Below are 27,050 nucleotides of genomic sequence, written 5' to 3'. Positions count from 1 at the left end.
TCGTATCCCAATTGTGTGGATTGATGCTCATGATGTCAATCACTAGACTGTCTGGTCCAGACTTATTACAGATTATTTACAGACTGCCGTCATATAGCTGGAATATTGCTGATTGTGGCGTTAAACAACAAACAAACAAACCAACAAAGCATATAGGACACAACAGTTTTCATGCAGTAAAACCCTGATCACATGTGGAATGCTTGATGAAAGGTAGCAATCAAGTGCTAGTAATACTCGATGACAAATCAATATTATTGATACCATTGTAAATTATTTTGCAGGTTTTCCACAAGACGGATAATGATGTTAGAATTCAGGTGAGTCATCATCATATCATTGCTATTATACAATTTATATCATCAAGAAAGACGGGGCACTGGTGGCCCAGTCATCTGAGGCACTGCAGTTCGCTGTGCAGAGTTGCGTCCCTTGGGCACACAGGAACCTATAGTTGTGGGCTCGACCCCCGCTTCTCCCTGATAATATTATAATGTATTGCTTGTGGGCTTCACCAATGTGGTAAGCATCTGAAACCTGCGTCACCTCGGATGTTCCTCCCACACACACCGTGATATAACAGGAATACTGATAAAAGCAGCATTAAATCCAGTTCACTCAAGAAAGACATTGATCCTTCATTGTTTTTGTATTCATACTTTTCTCCATAACCTGTGAATACTGGTACATATGGCCCCTTTAAGATGTCGTCTCTTTGATTAACCAACAAATGAAGTGATGGCGTAGTTCAAGCAACAGAGATGCAATGAGCACTGAGTTAACATCAAGCAATGGACTTGACATGGTAAGCATCATGTACTATAGTCTTTTGGAATCTGCTCTACATGATGCTTCCGTATCAGACAATGTTGTAGTTCTCACAGAGTTCATGGCACGGGGCTCATTTGACTTCCGTGAGTTGAACACAACCTCATTTCATTACTTGACTAAACAGACATGTTAATTCTATATTTTCAGTCGTTACTTGGAGAATTACCTTTGGCCAAATTATGATCCCAAAAAGGTGAGAATTTATCATATTCCTATGCCTGATGGGTGACATTTAGTATATTCATATTCATTTCGAAACAAATGACAGATTACTGTATTTGACATAATAAGCGCCCATGGTGCTCTTATTAGAATATTATTTTGGTGAAAAACAACAGAGTTGAAAGATTGTAAATTTCGTGGTTTATGCTGACAGCCTGAAATGTTTATATGCGACAGATATATTTTTCCAGAATTTAATTTCCCATAATTAAGGATGCATTTAATACATGTATTATACACGAATAAATAAGTATTGTGTACATTGAACAATCGGAAGGGGTGCACATTGTGATTGTTCACTTGCCAAATATTAGCAAATATCGCCGTGGGGGCTTATTAGACTTAGAGCGGGGCACTTATTACGTCGAATATGGTAACTATAGTCATATGACACACCTATTTATCATCAATGTAAAACAATGAATTGCATACATCACGTTCATGTAGTTATCATTTAATGTATATTTCCAAAAGTAAATGGTGTCATTTCCTGTGTTACATGATTTTTCTTCCTGCAATTGCAGACGAGCACTGCCCACATGATGTCAATAGCAATCATCGTGAATGAGAAGATACGAGAGAGAGTGCCAGCATGGGAGGTAAGTGCTGTCACTCTATTTAGTAGTAACCAGTCACAACTACGAAATGAAAGTAGTTTAAATGTATTTTTATTTGACGTTCAGAGTGGTGGGGTTGCCTAGTGGTTAAAGGCTTCACTCGTCACGCTGAAGACCCGAGGTTCAATTCTCCACAATGTGTGAAGCCCATTTCTGGTGTCCCCCGCCATGATATTGCTTGAATATTGCTAAAAGCGGCGTAAAACACTGCTCAATCACCCATTACTTGACGTTCACTTTATATTATTTGGCATTAGTGTGTTTGGGGTGGTTGGTGTTGAGGGCAAAAGAGTTAAAATGCTAAGTTTGCTTAACATTCAGGAGGTATACTATGCTACACTTTTGATAGGGATTTACACAAAACTGATTCTCATAATAGGTCAAGTGTATATTATCAAAAAGAATGACATGTCTGATTGTCCCTATCAAACAATGAGTAGGATGTATTTACAGTAACATGAACGTCTTATTCTCTTTTATGTTACAATGGTTGGAGACTATTTTTCAGAAACATATTTGACTAACTATACTAAATATTACCTTTTTAAACTTATCCTATCTCACACTATACATTTCTTCTTTCTTTCTATCCTGTGAAAACTTACTTGAACAAAGATTCCAGCTTCTAAACACAAGTCACCGGAACACATCCCAGCATTACCATGGGGACCACCCATTCAAATGGGTCACGCTTGTAATCCCGTGCATATCGACCTAGATCATTTGTAGATGACGCAATCGGCTGCAGACTCTCTGCTTTCCTGTGGAAGATTCCAGCACATATGGATTGTCTAAGACTACTTGTGGCCCTGAAGGTTCCAACGTCCTCTACTACGTGACGATGTTCTCCTTCAGCCTGACTCCCACCTGCTCTACCCATTGCCCAAAGCCCTACTTCTCTACATCCCTTGTCGACAAAGGGTATTCAAGGAGAGTAGCCAAGACTGTCACGGAAGCTCACCATTTCTCTACTAAGACGCTCTAACACCTACCACTGCTTTTCCACAACAGATTGCCAGCTACCTCCATCATTTTCCATCTACCGGAAGCTTAAAGGATCCAGTTGGCTACCTATCTTTCTGTGATTAACTCTGTCATTGCTACTACAACCAGATCAAAGCTATCTACGGTTGATGAGCTACTGTCCATCATATGGTCCTACATCGCCTTTGGCTGAATATGAACTGCTTGTTGACAAGGATCTGTGATCAATCACCTTCAAGACAGTCTTTCTCCTGGCCCTTGCATCTGCTGGGCAAGTTAGTGAAATCCGTTCTCTGGATGTTAACGGGGTCCAGTTTGAGAGGTTACAAAATAGGAAGATATTTCTGGGCCTGTGCTGGGAATTTATCTCGTAGAATCAGCTTTCGGGACAACCAGATTGGCGAGACCACTTCAGCGCTCCCAGTAGAGACTCTTCATCCCACGTCCTACGGCGGCCACAATGAACGATTATAAGTCATGCTGTATAGATTGTTCTTTACAGCTACGTGGTCGTTCATGTAACGATGTCATACGTGAAAACGTGTAACGCATGTTATACCAAATTTCATGCTGTTCATCCAACTAATGTATCGGGATCATATTGCCTGTTATGATATGTTTTCCTGCTCACAAATTCTTGTCTTTACGATGCAAGGCAGTGTTATCATGGTTATAAATTATGTATTTATCTCGCTGTTCAGCGCCAGCTTCCACGTGTCTGTCTCACTGTTGTAGTCTACTAATGGCTAGGGTATCTGTGCCACACCATCCAGCCATAGGATAAATACATAGTGTGAGATAGGATACGTTTAAAAATGTGTAAATGTTACATTAATTGTATATTTATATACTTATCCTATCTAATATGCTATATGCCCTCCCGACATCACAGCTCCTCTATTGGGCGGTCGGGTAGCCTAGTGGTTAAAGCATTCGCTCGTCATGCCGAAGACCCGGGTTCGAATCTCGAAATGGGTACAATGTGTGAAGCCCATTTCTGGTGTCACTCGCCGTGATATTGCTGGAATATTGCTAAAAGCGGGGTAAAATCAAATTCACTCACTCACTCACAGCTCCCCTAGCTTGTTAGCTCTGGGAAAGAGAATGATGTGGCAGGAGTAACCACATGATCAGGAGGTGTAGGCTGCCATGCACAGGATTACAGTGCGGGGCCCATTTGTTTGAGTGGTGATCATGGAGATGCTGGGATATTTCGCGTGATTTGTTTTTAGAAACTGGAAAGTATACAATATTTGTAAACAGTGACATTTTTATTATGTTTTTTTTCTCTTTTTTACTTTTCATTTCCTAATCAATGAAATATAGGATGGTCAGGGGGAAAAAAATCCAAATTTATTTGAATCATATTTTCTTAATGAATTTGAATTGTCACCTAAAGATTGACCTCATGTCATACTCTAGTCACTTTTTGTTCACAAGCGTTATTCCTCCAATACTGGCATGTTGATCGTGTTGAACAATATTTGACGTTGCCAGGTGTTCAAGAAGAAGCCAGATCACTTCCCTGAGTACTTCCAGCAGGTGCTTGAGGCATCACTACAGGAGCGAGACATCACACTGAAGGAGAAGTCACTTCTCCTTGTCTTCCTCATCCACTGCTTCAACAGTCTGGTAGGTACACTTCAACTGCGGCATGGTATCTCGTCTCAGTGAGCTAGCACTATAACACCAGCGTTGATTGGACAAGCTGCACAGACTTGTGACATTAAACCCTATTGCGCCTAAACTCATTGCTACCTAACATTGTGCAGAGTTAGATCCCCTAGGTATGCCAGGAACCTACGATCCTGAGTTTGATTCCCGGTTCACCCTTATTTCTGGGTTTGTCAGCATGGTACCCGTGCTCATGACCACCTGTATGGATAAAGGGTCTGCCAGAGAGAGCACCTGCACACATGTATCAGTGGTGATACCTACCTCACTCACTCCATCACTGAACATGTTCAGTAGGGCCAAGAGTTTGCATTGTACTGTAAGACACTTCTTAGTTGAAGTTGTCAGATAAATATGCAATGAAATATCTGTTAACTGTTAAATTTATGACATGGTTAGGACAGATATGGCCTGTGCATTCTTAATAGTAAGTCACTGTTTTAGAAATAAATGTGAAAACTTGCTTTAACTTGCTGTAAATACCTGCTCTGACCGATACCATGGTTACAGGAGGTTGACCTGATCCGTGAGCAGATCCAGAGACTGGTGTCCCTCCCCATATGGATCAACCTACTGCCGGTAAGCTTTGACACTTGTACACTATCACACAACAGTGATAATATTGAAATTCTAATGTTGATATAATATCTATATCTTCAGGCTATGCAGCATCCTCTATATCTCCAGGCTAAGCAACCATCCTCTATATCTCAAGGCTAAGTAACCATCCTCCATATCTCAAGGCTAAGCAACCATCCTCTATATCTCCAGGCTAAGCAACCATCCTCTATATCTCCAGGCTAAGCAACCATCCTCTATATCTCCAGGCTAAGCAACCATCCTCTATATCTTCAGGCTAAGCAACCATCCTCCATATCTCAAGGCTAAGCAACCATCCTCTATATCTCCAGGCTAAGCAACCATCCTCTATATCTCCAGGCTAAGCAACCATCCTCTATATCCCCAGGCTAAGCAACCATCCTCTATATCTCCAGGCTAAGCAACCATCCTCCATATCTCAAGGCTAAGCAACCATCCTCTATATCTTCAGGCTAAGCAACCATCCTCCATATCTCAAGGCTAAGCAACCATCCTCTATATCTCCAGGCTAAGCAACCATCCTCTATATCTCCAGGCTAAGCAACCATCCTCTATATCTCCAGGACTCGCATTTCGGTAAACTTACACAAACCACTGGATCCATTAACATGCCTCTTGTGATTCAAATTACCTGCCCTTGATTTTCTTTGACTTTTACCGACCAATCAAACATCACGATAAGGAAATAGGTAAGGGAGGTAATTGCCTTGCCTAGAAACCAAAGCCAACTCCAGTTGTAAAGGACACAAAGAAATCCTTTCCATCTGAAAGATTTTTGATGATTTTCTTTGATGGCTTGTCATCGTATTGATGGTATTGATCTTTGCATATAATATCAATCACAGCCAATCGGATCCAGGCTGGATTATAACAAAATGTTCTGAAAACATATCCCTTCCTTGATTTAGGCTGCATCAGCAGTATTGCATCGTTGTCTGGCTGCTATATGTACATGCAGGATGCCTTGTACCCTGACGTGCTGTTTATCGAATATAGCTCTAAATTTAAACATAGCTTGGGGCGGTCGGGTAGCCTAGTGGTTAAAGCGTTCGCTTGTCATGCCGAAGACCCAGGTTCGATTCCCGACATTGGTACAATGTACAAAGCCCATTTCTGGTGTCCCCCGCCATGATATTGCTGGAACATTGATAAAAGCGGTGTAAAACCAAACTCACTCATTCACTTAAACATAGCTTGAAACCTCAAGTCATTCACTTATGTCAAATGAAATTGGTTGTTTACAGGGCAGACTAGAAGAAATTTTCCAAGATCATCCTAAATACAAGAAGTTCTTCAACTCCATAAAAAAGAATGATCAGAAGCTGACTGACGAGAAAAGAAAAAAGGTCCAGTTTGAGAGAGAATTCCTGTCAAAACTCATCAACACATACTTTACCATCCTGGACTCTATACAACCCTCAGGTATGTCACAATGATCAGTTGATTCAGTGTTCAGCCCTAAGGTACGTCACTGTGACCAGTTGATTCAGTGTTCAGCCCTAAGGTATGTGACCTGGCTGATTCAGTATTAAGCTCTCAGGTATGTCACTTTGATTTGCTGATTCAGTGTTCAGCTGACCCGTGAAGATCCGTAGTAGAATAGGTCTTCTGCAACACATGCTTGCCGTTAAAGGCGATTAACAAGATCAGGTGGTCAGGCTCGCTGTCTCATGATTATGTAATCGACTCCGAATTATGTGGATCGATGCTCATGATGTCAGTCACTAGATGGTCTGGTCCAGACTCAATTTTTACGGACCGCCGTCATATATCTGGAATTTTGCTGAGCATGACGATAAACAACAAACAAACAGTGTTCAGTCCTCAGGTATGTCACTGTCACCTGGCTGATTCAACCTGTTATCTTGATTTTCAAATTAGCACGTTGAATGTTCAAGAAAGAAAAAAATAACATGATATGGCTCTAATGGGTTTCCGAAATATTTTTTTCTGAAAATTCACATCTTTTCTCTGTCATTAAGCATGGTAAGATATATATGTCCATCACAAAACTGGCAGTGTTTTCATGCAATCTCATTAAAATCAGATCTTAGTTCTCGCTGCCGCTAAACAAAGATATGAGGACATCCCATTACGGGTCACGTCAGACCGACCTTTGGCAAACTCTGACCGACCAATGGAATTACTGACAAGAAGTCGACATTAGACAATCAGAAGGCAGCTTCTCGTGCTTTACGGCACTAATTTCAAATTGGCGACTACGCTTCGAAAATATATTTTGACAAATTCTCGCTTAAAAATTTGAAACCTGAACAAAAGAACGTTTTAGAATGGCTAATATATGGTCTAAATTGTATAGATTCAGTCGTTAAGCCCGTTACTATCGTTCGGAATACCCCGTTTTAATGTTTTCGAGGCTGCATGATTAGAAATCACATTCCGACTGTCACTTTCATGATCAGGTAAGCGACGCTCTGATTGGTCGGATGAAAGTGACGTGACCCCTAATGGGATTCCTTCAGATCTTTGTTTAGCGGTAGCGAGAACTAAGATCTGATTTTAATGAGATTGTGTTTTACTGTTTCAACAATAGATTGCCTTTAAGTGTTTTGTCAATACTTTACTCTCTGTCAACCCTCCAGGTCCAGTGGATGACACAAAAGTGAGGTACTGTGAAAGATTCATGGAGCTGATGATCGACATTGAGGCTCAGCTTCCAACTCGCCGTTTCTTCAATCTCCTCATGGACAGCGCTCACGTCATCGTCCGCAGCAAACTCTCCAAACTCCGGAAGCGAGATGAGGGAAAGCTATATGGACAGGTAACAGAACATCAGAAGTTTTGTCAGTTAATATTTCAATCTTGGTATTCGAGGGACAGTTAGCAATGTTCTCTACATGTTCTACCATGGGCGGTCGGGTAGACTAGTGGTTAAAGCATTCGCTCGTCACGCCGAAGACCCGGGTTCGGTTCCCTACAAGGGTACAATGTGTGAAGCCAATTTCTGGTGTCCCCTGCCGTGATATTGATGGAATATTGGTAAAAGCGGCGTAAAACCATACTCACTCACTCACTCACTCACTCACTCACTCACTCACTCACTCACTCACTCGACCACTCACTCACCAGACCACTCACTCACCCGACCACTCACTCACCCACCCACCCGACCACTCACTCACCCACTCACCCGACCACTCACTCATCCGACCACTCACTCACCCGACCACTCACTCACCCAACCACCCGACCACTCACTCACCCAACCACCTGACCACTCACTCACCCACCCACCCACCCGACCACTCACTCACTCACTCACTCGACAACTCACTCACCCGACCACTCACTCACCCGACCACTCACTCACCCACCCACCCGACCACTCACTCACCCAACAACCCAACCACTCACTCACTCACTCACTCGTGTTCCAGCTCCTTGACATGCTGGCAGTGTATGGGGGGTTCGAGATCGATGAGCAGACCGGCGAGGCCCTGACAGTACATGACCGGATTGACCTTCATTACAACCGAGTCACCAAACTCCAGGTAACTTTTGCTCTTCTCATAATGACCACTCTTTGTCGCTGAAGAGCCCTTTACTTGAGGGTCTCTGCTAATCTGTTTTAGACCCGTGAAGATGCAGGGTAAAATAGGTCTTCAGCAACCCATGCTTGATCGATGCTCTTGATATCAATCACTGGATTGTCTGCTCCAGACTCGATTATTTACAGTTCGCCATCATATAGCTGTAATATTTCTGAGTGCGACGTGAAACAGCAAACAAATAAAACAAAATGAAAATGTTTTAAAGACATAAATGTTCAACTGTTCAAATGAAAAGAATACTTGCTTACTGTACATTCGATCTCCAATTTGCTAAAACCTGTAAATTTTTCAAGGTCGAACCCACACGCTATCACACTAATTTTCCAATGAAATTTACAGGTATGAAATCCACATTTAAAATATTGTAATTGAAAACACAGTGTGCTTATCCCTTAAAATCCTCACAGCCCAAACACAGTCTAGTGTGGAGACAAACAGGATAGAAACATTTGAAAGTATCAGTAATCAGTCAGTGCTAATAATATTTAACAAGTTCAATTTGTATGTTCACCACATATTGGTTAAACATTTGTACACAAAGGATTATAATTGCTATGTTCGTGTGCTATATTTTGAGCTAATTGATAAAAAATTGTGTATACATGTATTTCCATCATCTCCTGACGTGATGTGGCGTTCTATGTGATTTAGTGCTATGCTTGTTCAAACTAGTATGTAACCAAATAAACAGTTGTGTGCTATCAACTTGGGAAAGGGCCGTCTTACATAAACAAGCATACATACCATATCACGAGATGCACAGTAAAAACGTGCTCATGTAAAGGGAAGTAACTGAGTGCTATTTTTGTAATTATTTTTTTAAATGAAAATAAAAACGAATCGCGCAGCAGACTTTATAATGATGCAGGCAGTGCCTGAGAACCAAGCCTTTTTTTTAGCCTTAAAGAACGTTTTTAAGACACTCATTTTTCGCAATAGCAGTGTGCAACACCTACCCTATCACATAAACCTGAGGCTAGGGAAAATTATTTGCCTTATAACTACCAAATTTTATTACCATAAAAACTAGTGAGCTGAATTATTAGGTCAATTACGTGATGAAATAACTTCAGTTTTTTACCAGCAGTTGCGAACAGCTGAATCCTAACTCTCTACAGTTAGAGTTTGAAAAGTTGAATTAGCAAGAAGATAATAGCTACTTTCTAAATTTGCTTCAATACTTGCTCCTGTGTTTCAGAAAGTAGTGTTCCAGCATTTCCCCGACCTGCAGAGTTTCGCCATCTCTAATGTGGCCAGTGTGGACACCAGACAGAACCTCTTCAAACACTTCCAGCCTCTCAGGTAGCACCGCTGGCTCGCCATGTTGTTGGGGCTGTCTGTTGCAGGGTTTCACATTTGTTTTGTATTGTTGTTTATTACCCACGTGGTGAAGATACAGGTGGTAAGATACTAAATCTGTACGTCACACGTGTGTCGTACAAGGTTACTTGTTTTATTCGTTTTGATTGGATAAGCGTGACCTCTGTCACACTGGGACTACTTTTTTCATTCATAAAAAATCGCGAGATGACATTCATTTTGCAACTACAAGGCAGAAATGAAGCAATCTCATGAGAGCGAGAGATATTTACAAACACTTTATTAAACCAAACAAGATAGTCACACTCATGAAATTCGTTTTGCATTCTATATAAGTTATGCACAGAGCTTCTACAGACATTATATAATGGAGCAGCTATATTCATTTACAATGTACGACTACCGATCAATAGAGCGAGGGTCCCAATGAGCATGACGCACCCGACCACTTTCACAACTTTCAATCTGATTTAACATATAACATTAGCGTGGTGAAATGAAGTCATTTTAAACTATCTGGATAGATACCTAGACTTACTTGGGATGATCCGGTTGTGCCATCAGTGTCCCCTTCGAAGCGTATTTTGTGGCACTGTTTCGGGAATTTTTTGTTCACGACTGCACGATCATGATCACTCAAAGTTAACATTTCCGATACAAATCATTCGAAAACTCAGTAGGATATGTGCCTGATTTCTGATTATGTGGGTCAAAATATCCCAAATGTGAACAATAACATTCCCTATCTCTAGCGTAAAGCGCAGTGATATCACGGTTGTCTTTTCTTATTCTGGTGGTGACCTTGCCGTTCGATCGTTTGGAGCTGTCACTGACATGTAAGCAGACTTGAGTTTGTTGATTTTCACGTCTTTTCACGTATAGGGCTGTAAAGTTAACATGAGCATCTTTGGCGAACACTCTGATTTCCCTCATCCAAAATGGTACGGACATGATATAAGTTCAGCTGACAGATCAAGGATACCGAACCATGTTGATTGCACAGACGGGACCTCGGCAGTGCGAGTGACCAACTGTTGGTCCGATGTCAAAGCGTGGCGCTAATGTGACTTTTTAACTTTTCTTATAGCTGTCCAGCGTACTTACAACATGGCGCTTGAATTACCATGAATTCTTCCAAAAGGATTTTGAGCGTTGGTGCTGTTTTGTTTTCAAACACAACAGCAGGCGCATTTTGTTTATACGTATTCATAGAAATGTCAACAGTGTCCATATCTGGGCATGTATGAATATTCATGCGCAACCAGATTTTGCAACCGGTTTCAGTTTGGTCTGTCAACGAGCGAAAGTTGTTATGTATTTACACTTAAATATATATTTAATGTGGGTAATATAAAATACCACACTCATTCTCGTTAGATACCATTTTTACGAAACTCATGAACTTTCTATCTAACAAGAATGAGTGTAGTATTCTCTATTTATGTTTATACACAGTTTGTTCAACATTGATCTTAATCTGAAGACCAGTCACATATTAATAGAAAGATATATATATATATTAGTGCCTTTATGAAAGTCTTGGTACTAATGGACCCTGTATAATTTTCTGTTGTTCAAATTCTGTTCAGAAGAATTAGTGGATCGGAGTGGATCTATCACAGCATGGTACTGTGGGATTCACTTATTTTTATCCATGTGGGGAATGACACAGGGTTTTCTGGCAATTGATGGGATAGATGAATTGTCACTTAGTAAATTTGATGCAGCCTTGTTGTGTCACTACATCTGCTCATGTGGGGCAGTCTAAGTGTAGTGCAGATATAGATCTAAATAGGGGTGAAACGATACATCAGTGCACCAAATTTTCATGCTACGATATGATACATGATACTTTTTTTTCTGTATCAATACAAGACGAAACACTTGCTAAAAGAATTTACTTACTACTCGTTTAATGACACCCAGCATTTTTGTCAGTCAAATATCACGAAATGTGTTGTAATTAGTTTTTTCAAGTTCAGTACTAAAAATAGCCACTATAACATGTGTCTACAGCTATCTTTTTCTTTTGAACCTGCTCTGAAATATTTCAAGTCGAGACGTTTCCACGTGATTTAACATAAATATGCATACTACGATATGTATCATATCGTTACCTATATATTGTGGTACGTATTGTATCATGGCCCTGCTGTATCATTTCACCCCTAGATCTAAATAAACTCAACAGTACTTCTCTCTGTCTCCTAGTAACATGGACCTGCACAAGATCCTGGCCCTACTGAATTACCTCCCCTACCCAGAGGAGGACCAGAAGGATGTGTACAACACGGAATTCATGGTGCATCTCATGGTGAGGCCGACATTCCCACACTGGATCTGACCACTAATTGTCTAATGTTCATAATAATCTTGTTTTATCAATGTGCACAGTTGTGTATCTCAGTATTCTTGTCCATCTCGGGGCAATAAGCTTGATGTGAGCAGTATTCCAGCAATACTGTGTCAGAGTACCTCTCAGTATTCCAGCAATACTGTGTCCGAGTGCCTCTCAGTATTCCTGCAATATTGTGTCAGAGTACCTCTCAGTATTCCAGCAATACTGTGTTAGAGTACCTCTCAGTATTCCAGCAATACTGTGTCAGAGTACCTCTCAGTTTCCAGCAATACTGTCTCAGAGTACCTCTCAGTATTCCAGCAATACTGTGTCAGAGTACCTCTCAGTATTCCAGCAATACTGTGTCAGAGTACCTCTCAGTATTCCAGCAATATTGTGTCAGAGTACCTCCTAGTATTCCAGCAATACTGTGTCCGAGTGCCTCTCAGTATTCCAGCAATATAGTGTGCCAAGAAACAATGCTGATTAAAAGGAGCGTAAACAATGTGTACACCAGGGCCCCATTCCTCAAAGCGATCTTAACACTGTGGTGATCGTAACTCTTATACCTCAACATAAACTTACGACATTCATAGCGCTACGATCACTGTGTGGAACATGGCCCTGGACCCAGTTGTTTCAAGAAGAAGTGAGGGGAAGTGAACACTGAAGCGAAACCCTGTTAGCTCCGACTCAGTCAACTTGGTGCGAAATAACGTGACTTTATTATGTTTCTGGGCCCAGCAGAATCTTTATCCATGGTCTAACATTGACGCAGTAGCCTCCAACCCTGGCTGCCGTTGTGCAAAAACAATTTTAGTTCTAAGGTGATCGTCACTACACCCAGATAACTATCTATTTTGATTGTCCCCAGTACTTTGAATTTGCATAGTTTTCTGTATAAGTATTCCCATATGTGTTCAAAGCATCAAAACTGAAAACAGCCGGTTGCAGCCATATTGAAAAAATGTAAGGGTGTATCAAAGCTGGTTATTAGTCCATCTTGGAATCTTGACTTAATATATGCTGGAAGAACATGTGACACATTTCTCATTAAGGTTATTTCTGATAACTGTCCATCTTCTGTACTGTAGGAATTGAAGGTTGTAGTACAATGTCATAGGTGTAGGATTATTCTTTCTTTTGATGTGTTATTTAACTGTCCTGGTAGGTGTCAAAGCATGAACGTCACCCATCTCAGCTGGAGGAGATTAATGACATGCCACTGTACCCCACGGAAGACATCATCTGGGACGAGAACATCGTACCCACAGAGTTCTTCTCAGGAGAAGGTAAGATACCAGTATTTGTACAAATGTGTTTCAAAATTCATCTAATTAGTGAAAGCAAGTTTCAGTGTCACTGACCTTGAAAATTTAACAGGATCTGACAAATCCACATAGTTTCCATTGCATCATATAGCTTGAATAATGGGCCCGGTTCCACAAAGCGATCGTAACTACAATCAATCTTAGAGACTTACGTTGATTTTTAAAATTGTCTTAGCTAAAGTTTACAACCATTCCACAAAGTGATCTTAGGGCGATTGTAATTTTACAAGTTCTTAAGTAGCCGATCTTAACAAAGATTGGAATCTTCAGCCATGAAGATACGAAAGGTTCCCTTAGAGTGGCCTCCCTTGGTCACGTTTAGCAGACGACGCATTTCCTTGCACACCATAATAAAAGTCGCCATCTTTGTTGTTATGGTACAATATTTAAGATCGATTTTAACAATCCTAAGTTGGTCCGGAGCAACTTAGCATTTTGATCTTAACTTACAATTCTCTTAGTTGAGATTGCTTTGTGGAACGGGCGGCTGATCGTAACAAAAACTTAAGATCGCATGCTTAGTGAGTTACAATCAACTTAGCGCTAAGATTGCTTTTGGAACGGGCCGCTGATCGTAACAAAAATTTAAGATCGCATACTTAGTGAGTTACAATCAACTTAGCGCTAAGATCACTTTGTGGAACGGGGCCCTGGTGAGTGTGGTGTTATTAACAACAAACAAACGTGTGTGTGTGTTGTGTTTCCAGGCTGCCTGGCTCTGCCCAAGCTGAACCTCCAGTTCCTGACTCTCCATGACTACCTCCTCAAGAACTTCAACCTCTTCCGACTCGAGTCCACATGTGAGTACCCCCTGTGGGGATTCTGATGCAGCTAAGATCTCCAGGGCCCAGATTTTCGAAACGATCGCAGCCCTAAAATTATTAGATTTTACTAATATCAGCAACAAATAACCCAGGTTATAGGTGTTATACACTTTGTGGTAAATCTAGGGCTGGGAAATCCCAGTGACATTATTGGGAAACACCTTGCTTTTTCAATCTCTAACACAAATGAGTTCTCTGTCAGAGTTACGGTAGGTATCGTAAGTCTGAACGATCTGCAACAGGTTTACGATAGTTTCGAAAATCTATCTTATCTTAACCTTAAGATATCTTATCTTTGAACGTTAGTTGTTCAGATTTGTCTTAGCTAAGATCGTTTCGAAAATCTAGGCCCTGTACCTGTGTTTGTCACCTCATGGGATTGGTTAGAGTTAGATCTCCAGTACCCATGCTTGTCACCTCATGGGATTGGGTAGGGTTAGATCTCCTTTCCCTGTGCTTGTCACCCCATGGGATTGGGTAGGGTTAGATCTCCAGTACCCATGCTTGTCACCTCATGGGATTGGGTTGGGTTAGATCTCCAGTACCCATGCTTGTCACCCCATGGGATTGGGTAGGGTTAGATCTCCAGTACCCATGCTTGTCACCTCATGGGATTGGGTAGGGTTAGATCTCCAGTACCCATGCTTGTCACCCCATGGGATTGGGTAGGATTAGATCTCCAGTACCTGTGCTTGTCACCCCATGGGATTGGGTAGGGTTAGATCTCCAGTACCTGTGTTTGTCACCTCATGGGATTGGGTTGGGTTAGATCTCCAGTACCCATGCTTGTCACCTCATGGGATTGGGTAGGGTTAGATCTCTAGTACCTGTGTTTGTCACCTCATGGGATTGGGTAGGATTAGATCTCCAGTACCTGTGCTTGTCACCCCATGGGATTGGGTAGGGTTAGATTTCCAGTACCCATGCTTGTCACCTCATGGGATTGGGTTGGGTTAGATCTATAGTACCTGTGTTTGTCACCTCATGGGATTGGGTAGGATTAGATCTCCAGTACCTGTGCTTGTCACCTCATGGGATTGGGTAGGATTAGATCTCCAGTACCCATGCTTGTCACCCCATGGGATTGGGTTGGGTTGGATCTCCTTTCCCTGTGCTTGTCACCTCATGGGATTGGGTAGGGTTAGATCTCCAGTACCCATGCTTGTCACCTCATGGGATTGGGTTGGGTTAGATCTCCTTTCCCTGTGCTTGTCACCTCATGGGATTGGGTAGGGTTAGATCTCCAGTACCCATGCTTGTCACCTCATGGGATTGGGTAGGGTTAGATCTCCAGTACCTGTGCTTGTCACCTCATGGGATTGGGTTGGGTTAGATCTCCTTTCCCTGTGCTTGTCACCCCATGGGATTGGGTAGGATTAGATCTCCAGTACCCATGCTTGTCACCTCATGGGATTGGGTTGGGTTAGATCTCCTTTCCCTGTGCTTGTCACCTCATGGGATTGGGTAGGGTTAGATCTCCTTTCCCTGTGCTTGTCACCTCATGGGATTGGGTAGGGTAAGATCTCCAGTACCCATGCTTGTCACCTCATGGGATTGGGTAGGGTTAGATCTCCTTTCCCTGTGCTTGTCACCTCATGGGATTGGGTAGGGTTAGATCTCCTTTCCCTGTGCTTGTCACCTCATGGGATTGGGTAGGGTTAGATCTCCAGTACCCATGCTTGTCACCTCATGGGATTGGTTAGAGTTAGATCTCCAGTACCTGTGTTTGTCACCTCATGGGATTGGGTAGAGTTAGATCTCCAGTACCTGTGTTTGTCACCTCATGGGATTGGGTAGGGTTAGATCTCCAGTACCCATGCTTGTCACCCCATGGGATTGGGTAGGGTTAGATCTCCAGTACCTGTGTTTGTCACCTCATGGGATTGGGTATGGTTAGATCTCCAGTACCTGTGTTTGTCACCTCATGGGATTGGGTTGGGTTAGATCTCCAGTACCTGTGTTTGTCACCTCATGGGATTGGGTAGGGTTAGATCTCCAGTACCTATGTTTGTCACCCCATGGGATTGGGTTGGGTTGGATCTCCAGTACCTGTGTTTGTCGCCCCATGGGATTGGGTAGAGTTAGATCTCCAGTACCTGTGTTTGTCACCTCATGGGATTGGGTTGGGTTAGATCTCCAGTACCAGTGTTTGTCACCTCATGGGATTGGGTAGGGTTAGATCTCCAGTACCCATGCTTGTCACCCCATGGGATTGGGTTGGGTTGGATCTCCAGTACCTGTGTTTGTCACCCCATGGGATTGGGTTGGGTTAGATCTCCTTTCCCTGTGCTTGTCACCCCATGGGATTGGGTAGGGTTAGATCTCCAGTACCTGTGTTTGTCACCCCATGGGATTGGGTAGGATTAGATCTCCAGTACCTGTGCTTGTCACCCCATGGGATTGGGTAGGGTTAGATCTCCAGTACCTGTACTTGTCACCCCATGGGATTGGGTAGGGTTAGATCTCCAGTATCTGTGCTTGTCACCTCATGGGATTGGGTAGGGTTAGATCTCCAGTATCTGTGCTTGTCACCTCATGGGATTGGGTAGGGTTAGATCTCCAGTACCTATGTTTGTCACCTCATGAGATTGGGTTGGATTAGATCGCCAGTACCTTTGGCTGTGTTTGTCACCTCATGGGATTGGGTTGGGTTGGATCTCCAGTACCTATGTTTGTCACCTCATGAGATTGGGTTGGATTAGATCGCCAGTACCTTTGGCTGTGTTTGTCACCTCATGGGATTGGGTTGGGTTGGATCTCCAGTACCTGTGTTTGTCGCCCCATGGGATTGGGTAGAGTTAGATCTCCAGTACCTGTGTTTGTCACCTCATGGGATTGGGTTGGGTTAGATCTCCTTTCCCTGTGCTTGTCACCCCATGGGATTGGGTAGGGTTAGATCTCCAGTACCTGTGTTTGTCACCCCATGGGATTGGGTAGGATTAGATCTCCAGTACCTGTGCTTGTCACCCCATGGGATTGGGTAGGGTTAGATCTCCAGTACCTGTACTTGTCACCCCATGGGATTGGGTAGGGTTAGATCTCCAGTACCTGTGTTTGTCACCTCATGGGATTGGGTAGGGTTAGATCTCCAGTATCTGTGCTTGTCACCTCATGGGATTGGGTAGGGTTAGATCTCCAGTACCTATGTTTGTCACCTCATGGGATTGGGTAGGATTAGATCTCCAGTACCTGTGCTTGTCACTCCATTGAGATGTTCACTGATGGTGTGTCAGTTTACCCGAAAGTCACTGGTTTGCCTTATTTCGGAATTTTGGGAATAGTTCACATACAAGGAATGCGTATCAATCTTAGATGTCACATCTGATCTCAAGTGCATCTGTTATTGATTATTGTTGTGCCGGTGTGTAAGTACTGACTGTTTGTTGTTTTGCAGATGAAATCAGACAAGACATTGAAGATGCAGTGTCACACATGAAACCATGGTGAGTTGGTGAAACTCAACTTAAATGCTCTGGAAGCACACACGGAATGTAACACATCCAAGCAGATATATTTTTAACTTATCCTGCATTACTCCTATATGCATCTACTGCTTACCTTACGACAAAGAAAGACATGGCTTCACGATGGTCGTGGGTGAAGAAGAAATGTTGTTTCCATCTCAGAGACAAAGTTTTTCACATTGTTTGTTTGTTGTTGTCCAGCTTTATGAGGGCAGTCTGTAAATAATCAAGTCTGGACCAGACAATCCAGTGATTGATATCATGAGCATTAATCCACGCAATTAGGATCCATGACATGATCAACCAAGTCAGCGAGCCTGACCACCCGATCCCGTTAGTTGCCTCTCACAACAAGCATTGTTGCCTTTTACAGCAAGCATGGGTTGCTGAAGACCTATTCTACCCCGGATCTTCACGGGTGCTTTTCACATGGAAAACATCTCCATAGTAATACGCATTAAGTGAATGTAATATGGAAAGGAATATATCACCCATCGTAGACGAAATTTGATGTGGTAGCAGAAAGCTAACCACTAAATTAAACCAAAGTTGGAGGAGCTAAATGAAGCACAACTTAGAACAAGGACCAGGACTGTGAATTGGTTGTGATGTCACAATCTGTCACATGACAGTGGTGATGGATCCTGCAAAAGTAGACTTGATATGGAAACACGCCCAGGACCATCGCGAAGCGCTGTCTTTCTTTGTCGTAAGGTAAACAGTAATGCAGGAGAAGTAAACGAATGTAAGAAATATTTAGATTTTACTAAGATCAGCAGCAAATAACCCAGGTTAGAGGTGTTAATACACTTTGTGGGAAATCTAGGGCAAGAAAGTCTCTCAGTATTTCATGTGTGTTGTAGTAGAAAGAAGCGTGATTAAATGGTTACGACGTATCTTTGTTTTCATTTCAGGAGAGCAGAAGATGGGCATTGTTTGTTTGGGGGCTGGGCAAGAATGGCACAGCCTATTGTTGCTTTCAACGTGGTTGAGGTTTGTGCCTTTGAATATCTCCCTACTGTTGTGATAAAGATAGTAATCAAATCTTGCCTACTTGTTTTTTGTGTTTGAGGATTTGGGTTTAAAGAGGCTGTGAACAGAGTTACAGTTAAGTCATGGCATGTCAGATTGATGTGTGAGGAAATCCGGAAGTGATGTTGGCCTAAGATGTGTAACGCCTTGGTGAAAGCCACCAGTGCAGGTGGTGCTGACAAAAATGTAGAAACATTATCAGGGCAAATCTAGGAATCAAATCTTGATTATAGTTCCTAGCATTCCTAAGAGAAATCTTTAAATGGCATTTAGAAGTGATACACATAAGGAAGAGAATATATGTATGTCAACTTCTTTGTCATGAAGAAACGCAATGTTTTTTGGAGTATATGCTTACTCCTTCATCAGGTGAATGAATGCCATGAGGCAGAGAGCATCTATAAGTACATGGAAGGACAACAAAAGTAAAAAGATAACAAAGGTGGAAACTAATAAGACAGGTCAACAGATAACCTAGGGGAATTACCGTATTCAATGTAATAAGCCCCCCGCTCTGATAAGCGCCCACGGTGATATTTGCTATATATTGTCTAGTGAACAATCCCAATTAGCACCCCTTCTGATTGATCAATGTACATAAGACTTATTTATTTGCGTATAATACGCACTTGTGTGTTATATGCTCCTTTAATTATCGGCAATTAAATTCTTGAAAAATATATCGTACATCAACATTTCAGGCTGTCAGCATAAACCATGAAATTTATCTTTCACCAAAATAATATTCTTATAAGAGCCCCCTATTTCTAATTTTGAGTGCACCCTGGGCGCTTATTACCTTGAATATGGTAAGGGACTTGTGGCACCTTTGATGACTAGGCCACTTGTTGTGTAGGAAGTATGATGTGTAAGTCATATCTGGTCTGCTTGGTGGTGAAGTTATCACAAATATTTCATTTTGTACCATTGTCCTTGGCTAATGGGTCATGGTGCGGTTTGAGAAAGTTGAAAGTTATCCTCTCCCTGCTGTTCTGTCATTATCTGTTGTGTATGACGGTTCAAGGTCCACATTGAGTATAGGGCAGTCTGATGGGATGTCTATGGTTGGTTTGACAGGTTGCCAAGCCCCTGATTGGAGAGAACCACCCAGCCCAGGTGCGAGCAGACATCTCCCTCAACCTGAGTGTCCGGCCTGAAGTCAAGTGGGAGTGGGAAGGTAAACACAGGATGTAGAAGGAGTGAGTGAGTGAGTTGGGAGTGTGTGAGTGAGTTGGGAGTGAGTGAGTTAGTTGGGAGTGAGTGAGTGAGTTGAGAGTGAGTGAATGAATTGGGAGTGAGTGAGTGTGTGAGTGAGTTGGGAGTGAGTGAGTGAGTTGGGAGTGAGTGAGTGTGTGAGTTAGTTGGGAGTGAGTTAGTTGGGAGTGAGTGAGTGAGTTGGGAGTGAGTGAGTTGGGAGTGAGTGAGTTGGGAGTGAGTTAGTTGGGAGTGAGTTAGTTGGGAGTGAGTGAGTTAGTTGGGAGTGAGTGAGTGAGTGTGTGAGTTAGTTGGGAGTGAGTGAGTGAGTTGGGAGTGAGTGAGTTGGGAGTGAGTGAGTGAGTTGGAAGTGAGTGAGTGAGTTGGGAGTGAGTGAGTTAGTTGGGAGTGAGTTAGTTGGGAGTGAGTGAGTTGGGAGTGAGTTAGTTGGGAGTGAGTGAGTTGGGAGTGAGTGAGTGAGTTAGTTGGGAGTGAGTGAGTTGGGAGTGAGTGAGTGAGTTGGGAGTGAGTGAGTGAGTTGAGAGTGAGTGAATGAATTGGGAGTGAGTGAGTGTGTGAGTGAGTTGGGAATGAGTGAGTTGGGAGTGAATGAGTTGGGAGTGAGTGAGTTAGTTGGGAGTGAGTTAGTTGGGAGTGAGTTAGTTGGGAGTGAGTGAGTTGGGAGTGAGTGAGTGAGTTGGGAGTGCTTGAGTGAGTTGGGAGTGAGTGACTGAGTGAGTTGGAAGTGAGTGAGTTAGTTGGGAGTGAGTGAGTGAGTTGGGAGTGAGTGAGTGAGTTGGGAGTGAGTGAGTTGGGAGTGAGTTAGTTGGGAGTGAGTGAGTTAGTTGGGAGTGAGTGAGTTAGTTGGGAGTGAGTTAGTTGGGAGTGAGTGAGTTGGGAGTGAGTGAGTGAGTTGGGAGTGAGTGAGTTAGTTGGGAGTGAGTGACTGACTGAGTGAGTTGGAAGTGAGTGAGTGAGTTGGGAGTGAGTGAGTTAGTTGGGAGTGAGTTAGTTGGGAGTGATTGAGTGAGTTGGGAGTGAGTTAGTTGGGAGTGAGTGAGTTAGTTGGGAGTGATTGAGTTGGGAGTGAGTGAGTGAGTTGGGAGTGAGTGAGTGAGTTGGGAGTGAGTGAGTGAGTTGAGAGTGAGTGAATGAAGTGAGTGTGTGAGTGAGTTGGGAGTGAGTGAGTGTGTGAGTTAGTTGGGAGAGACTGAGTGAGTTGGGAGTGAGTGAGTGAGTTGGGAGTGAGTGAGTGAGTGAGTTGGGAGTGAGTGAGTGAGTTGGGAGTGAGTGAGTGACTGAGTGAGTTGGAAGTCAGTGAGTTAGTTGGGAGTGAGTGAGTGAGTTGGGAGTGAGTGAGTGACTGAGTGAGTTGGAAGTGAGTGAGTTAGTTGGGAGTGAGTGAGTGAGTTGGGAGTGAGTTAGTTGGGAGTGAGTGAGTTGGGAGTGAGTGAGTGAGTTGGGAGTGAGTGAGTGAGTTGGGAGTGAGTGAGTTGGGAGTGAGTGAGTGAGTTGGGAGTGAGTGAGTGAGTTGGGAGTGAGTGAGTGTGTGAGTTAGTTGGGAGAGACTGAGTGAGTTGGGAGTGAGTGAGTGAGTTGGGAGTGAGTGAGTGAGTGAGTTGGGAGTGAGTGAGTGAGTTGGAAGTGAGTGAGTGACTGAGTGAGTTGGAAGTGAGTGAGTTAGTTGGGAGGGAGTGAGTGAGTTGGGAGTGAGTGAGTGAGTGAGTTGGGAGTGAGTGAGTGAGTTGGGAGTGAGTGAGTGACTGAGTGAGTTGGAAGTGAGTGAGTTAGTTGGGAGTGAGTGAGTGAGTTGGGAGTGAGTGAGTGACTGAGTGAGTGACTGAGTGAGTTGGAAGTGAGTGAGTTAGTTGGGAGTGAGTGAGTGAGTTGGGAGTGAGTTAGTTGGGAGTGAGTGAGTTGGGAGTGAGTGAGTGAGTTGGGAGTGAGTGAGTGAGTTGGGAGTGAGTGAGTTGGGAGTGAGTGAGTTACTTGGGAGTGAATGACTGAGAGAGCGTATTTCAACCATATTGCAACTAGAACAAGTTAAAAAGTAATGACATACAAAAACTTGTCGATGATGGACTGTACAATAACTAGATTATCACAGATTATATTTAGAACACATATTGGAGCATTAAAAAGTTATAACTGTTATTAGAAGGTACAATATAAAGCTGGGCTATAGATCGCCAGCAACCAAAGGTAGATAACCATACGGGGGACCATGGGGATCTGTATTGCTCACTGCATTGTGTGGGGGTCAGGTATACTTAAGCATGGACCAGGGGAGATAACTGACATCTTTACTTGTCTAACATAAGTGTTGCAGGCATGGAAGGAAAACGGTACAGTGTCTGGATGCATTTTGACTTGGAGCAAGGGTCTGTCCACAAAGCAATCCTAGCACTGAAGTGATGTCAACTCCCATACTTTAGCTCATGACAGTCGTAGTGCTATGATAACTTTGTGGAACGGGGCTTGGTCATCGTACCCCAACAGCATTCATTGTTGCTCATGATATCAATCACTGTCCTGACTGGATTATTTACAGGTTGTCATCATGTAAAATAATAATAATAATAATAATTGGCCATATATATTGCGAATATTTTCACACCACACGGGGGCATGCTCAAAGTGCTAGTATTACCCCGGACAATTGAATCGGTATACACTCAACAATCAATGTCAGCTGTCTTGATGCAGCTTGAATATTGCTGAGTGTGGTGTTGAACAATTAACAAACAACCTTGCTTAATTCTGATCCAACACTGCTCTGTTACCAGGTTTAAGGAAGCATGACGTTGCCTTCCTGGTGACCCTGCGTCCATCCGTGACCATCGGGTACCAGTACAAACACAAGGAGCCCTTCATCCCACAAGTGGGCCTGGCCTACGTCCGGGGCTGTGAGATAGAGGGCATGCTAGATGATGCAGGGAAAGTCATTGAAGAGGGTGAGTGGCAGCACCTTTAGACGATGAGGAGGATGTAGCAATATGGCTACTGCTTCTGAGCACATCGTTATGGTACATCTTCAGGGTTCTATTTGAAATGTTGTAAAATCCACACCTAATGGTCGCACACTGCTCATCTTCTATTATCCAGGGTATTAAAACTCCATTCTATTATTATATATACTACTCAGAACAAGTAAAAGAATGCCCACAATTGGAAGGCTGTGTGTTGTTATAACCACCAGCCATGACAGATAAGCTGTAGTCATATGGAAAGATTTGACTATCATGTTTAATTCATCACAGACAGATAAGCTGTAGTCATATGAAAAGATTTGACTATCATGTTTCACAGACAGATAAGCTGTAGTCATATGAAAAGATTTGACTTTCATGTTTAATTCATCACAGACAGATAAGCAGTAGTTAAATGAAAAGATCGGGTGTTTTTTACTTCTTTTAAGTAGTGATCACCCTAGGACCCGTGAAGATCAGGGGTAAAAAAGGTCTTCAGCAACCCATGCTCGCCATAAGAGGTGACTATGCTTGTCGTAAGAGGCGACACTGGATTGCCTGGTCCTGACTCAATTATTTACAAAGCGCTCTCATATAGTTGGAATAGTGTTGAGCGTGGCGTTAAACAACAAACAAACAAAGTAATCACCCATTTGCTACCATAGTTTTGTATCGCCTGTCAGTGTTGTCATGATGACTGTCATTGTTATGATTCCGTGTAGGTCCGGAGCCCAAGCCAGAGTTGAAGGGCGACACAAGGACGTTCCGGGTGTGGCTGGATCCCAACCAGTACCAGCAGGACATGACCAACACTGTGAATGGAGGAGAGGTGAGAGGTCAAAACTGAAACAGTCAGTACCTGGCGGTACTATACTCATACATATTGTGCCTCAGTGTTGACCCCAGTTCGAATAGGTCCCCAGTCTATTACTTGTCATTCTCCATGGGGATTCTGGGTTGGAACTGGCCCAGACAAATCCTGAATTGGGGGCTTTTGCTATTAACCGATTTTTGGCATTTTTATTTTTCTCGTTTTCCATGGAATCAATTTGTACCTGGTCTCATAAGGGGTGGATTTCGTTTTGTGGAGCACAACTCAACAACCGTTGAAAATCTTTCAACAAAACTTGTCAGATATATCAAACAGATCCTGAATTAGTGCCTTTTGCTGTTTGCAGATTTTTAGCATTTTTATGTTTTTCGGTATCCATGGAATCAGTTTGGACATTTCTTATTGAAACTTGCTATATAGACCAATGTAGTGGTGAACTGGTGCCTTTTGATGGTTTGGGATTTTTATTTTATTTTATTTATCATTTTGTTCATTATGACAAGTTGGACTTGTGCTCGTTTCTGGAGCAGAACTCCAAAACCATTGACTATTTCTAGATGAAACTTCCTATGCAGATCAGTATAGTGGTAAACTGGTGCCTTTTGATGAGTTGGGATTTTGGAAAAGACTGAACAGCATTATTTCTTTTCTTCGCTGAACTGAAGTAATCCTATGGCAGTGAAACCAAAGTGGGGTATGAGTAGCTAAACTCCATTTTCAAATTGTACCAGACCAGGGGGATATTTCATCTCCTGATGAGTCCAGTTTACGCAAGGGACAAGGGACAAGGACCATTAGACGTTCATGTTTAATTCATCACAGACTGTCTTTATGGCAACTGTTTCTGTGACAGGATGTGTATGAAACATTCAACGTGATGATGAGACGTAAACCTAAGGAGAACAACTTCAAGGCTGTCTTGGAGACGATCCGAGACCTGATGAACACTGACTGTGTGGTGCCGGACTGGCTGCATGACCTCATCCTGGGATACGGGGAGCCGGACGCAGCTCACTATGACAAGTATGTATAATGACCAATAAGTGCAAGCCAACCGTGAATTCCTGCCTCTGTGGATAGAGGGTCTGCACGGAGAGCGGAAGGTCGGTTGTGTGATACTAAAAGATGTTAAAAGATGGTACTTGTTGTTATCCTGTCTGGCATCCAGTATTTAGGAGATAAAACAAGGATTGGTCGGCTCGGAGTCAGTATACTGTGTCTGAGATGGGTATAAAGGTTGAACTGTGGCATGGTATCTCAGTGGGCTAGCACTATAACTCTGGCTGATGTCAGGACCAGTACAAGCATGCATGCACACATCAACACTAATCACTCACTCAGTCACTCATCAGCATCATAATCATAATCTTTTTGTTTCCAGAATGCCCAACAAGATCCCAAGTCTAGACTGGAATGACACGTTTCTTGACCTTGACCATCTCAAGGCCAGCTTCCCAGAACACCATGTCACCGTGGCAACAGATGACAAAGAGAAACAGATCCCACCTTTCAGGTACTAATAACAATAGGAACAGGTATCAGATTGTTTGTCTTCATGCTTGCTAGTGATTAAAATACAGGTGAGAATGTAAGAACAACCAAATACATGTCTCTCTGTTGAGTTTGATTGAATTACCTGGAAATGCCAATCTCCTCTGAACAACCAGCCAACTACTACAGACACTTTGCTTCTTTATTCTTATACTGCTTCGCATACACTGACACTTACTCAAGTCAACTTGACGTGGATTGTGTCATGGTCATTTTAAGGTAGTTGACGGATGACAAAATAGACAAAGTATTTATGGACACTGACTTATTTATTATACTGTTTTAGTGTTATGTATAGACCCTAATATCATTGTCCTCATCACAACATAAGATTTACCCAGCAGCCCCGCTTCCAACATGTGCAGTGGGACGAGTCTAGCAGATGATATGATAATACCCACGATTATCTGAATTTTTTACTTATCCTGCATTACTCCTTCATGCATTTTTTGCTGAATTTGACAAAAATAAGAAGCTGTGTGGGGTCCAGCTGAAGAAGAAGTTGTTCGAACTAGTTGTGTTGCTAATTCCATCACAGCACCATGTGACCACTGAAGTTCAATGTTGGCTGAACGATTCCATTGAGAGGGCGATAGTACTCTCGTAGCATTTGTTTCATGTGGCTTCTGGTAGACATGATCTGTACCAAAACTTGAAGATCATCACAAATCCACGATGGATTAGACATTTGACAGAATCAAATATACTTCAAATACTTCAATTTTACTAATTTTGACTGCCGAGATAGTTATTATGATGGGTTAAGTAAATATTTTCATAAGCATCTTTTGGCTTCTAGTCTTGATTTAAGATACGTTGATAAATAATAGAAAAATATCTGTGGACTTATTTTCCATACATTTGTGTGAACAGCAACCAACTTGTTCATACAAGACGAGTCATTGTCTGTCTTCGTGTAAGCAATGCTCCAGCATTTCACACTGGCTCCGTGGTCTAGTGGTAGAGTGTCCGCCCAGAGAGTGGAAGGTCCGGGGTTCGATCCCCAGCCGCGTCATACCAAAAGACGTTAAAAGATGGTACTTGTTGTTACCCTGTCTGGCGCTCGGCATTAAGGGGCTAAAACAAGGACTGGACGGCTCGGAGTCAGTATACTGTGTCTGAGTGGGGTATTCATGATATACTGCGGTATCTCAGTGTACTAGCACTATAAATCAACATCAGTCCGGACTAGTACAAGCAGCCAGACACACACGTGCGTGAACGTCGCTATATAAGTGCAATAATCTTGGACGCGACGTTAAACCCCATTTCATCTCAACTCCAGCATTTCAACACAGGGATAAACATTCATGAGTCAGTTTAGCTTTGGTAGTATAGGGAATGGTGTCCAGGACCAAGTTCAATCTGTGAAAATGTTTCCATGTAGGTCTTGTTTTTATCAGTTATGTTCGAACACTGCTGGCAGAAACTAGACATACCAAACTGGTACTTTCAGGATAAACTTCAAAGAAGAAAAGTCGGAGAGCAAGAGGAAGGAGGGTGTTGACCGTCCGTCAGGTCCTGTCAGTCTGAGTGCGGAAGTTCAGCCTCATGTCACACCAAACAGAGGACCCTACCCCTACAACCAGCCCCGAAGGTAAGAACTCATGCACAGACGCATGCACCAACGAGGACCCTACCCCTACAACCAGCCCCGGAGGTAAGAACTCATGCACAGACGCATGCACCAACGAG

At 42.8% G+C, this 27,050-nt stretch overlaps 1 protein-coding gene across 2 annotated transcripts in view; it reads left to right on the top strand.

Moving 5' to 3' along the window:
* Nucleotides 1–27,050, top strand: part of LOC139478475 (RNA helicase aquarius-like) — a 64,160-nt gene that overhangs the window by 3,686 nt on the left and 33,424 nt on the right. For both annotated transcript variants that reach the window (XM_071260960.1, XM_071260959.1), the window contains exons 5-24: nucleotides 285–320; nucleotides 979–1,024; nucleotides 1,578–1,652; nucleotides 4,152–4,286; nucleotides 4,839–4,907; nucleotides 6,173–6,350; nucleotides 7,532–7,710; nucleotides 8,327–8,440; nucleotides 9,699–9,802; nucleotides 12,032–12,134; nucleotides 13,330–13,450; nucleotides 14,197–14,289; nucleotides 17,708–17,756; nucleotides 18,692–18,770; nucleotides 19,887–19,986; nucleotides 22,790–22,957; nucleotides 23,695–23,801; nucleotides 24,658–24,827; nucleotides 25,186–25,317; nucleotides 26,812–26,952. In XM_071260960.1, the coding sequence (XP_071117061.1) occupies nucleotides 285–320; nucleotides 979–1,024; nucleotides 1,578–1,652; nucleotides 4,152–4,286; nucleotides 4,839–4,907; nucleotides 6,173–6,350; nucleotides 7,532–7,710; nucleotides 8,327–8,440; nucleotides 9,699–9,802; nucleotides 12,032–12,134; nucleotides 13,330–13,450; nucleotides 14,197–14,289; nucleotides 17,708–17,756; nucleotides 18,692–18,770; nucleotides 19,887–19,986; nucleotides 22,790–22,957; nucleotides 23,695–23,801; nucleotides 24,658–24,827; nucleotides 25,186–25,317; nucleotides 26,812–26,952 (2,199 nt within the window). The remainder of the gene's footprint in view (nucleotides 1–284; nucleotides 321–978; nucleotides 1,025–1,577; nucleotides 1,653–4,151; nucleotides 4,287–4,838; nucleotides 4,908–6,172; nucleotides 6,351–7,531; nucleotides 7,711–8,326; nucleotides 8,441–9,698; nucleotides 9,803–12,031; nucleotides 12,135–13,329; nucleotides 13,451–14,196; nucleotides 14,290–17,707; nucleotides 17,757–18,691; nucleotides 18,771–19,886; nucleotides 19,987–22,789; nucleotides 22,958–23,694; nucleotides 23,802–24,657; nucleotides 24,828–25,185; nucleotides 25,318–26,811; nucleotides 26,953–27,050) is intronic.

Source organism: Haliotis cracherodii, unplaced genomic scaffold, assembly GCF_022045235.1.
Source record: "Haliotis cracherodii isolate W230 unplaced genomic scaffold, xgHalCrac1.p SCAF_4, whole genome shotgun sequence".
Classification (NCBI taxonomy): Eukaryota; Metazoa; Mollusca; class Gastropoda; order Lepetellida; family Haliotidae; genus Haliotis; species Haliotis cracherodii.
Note: the sequence above shows the minus strand (reverse complement) of the source record. Positions and strands in the feature narration are given on the sequence as shown.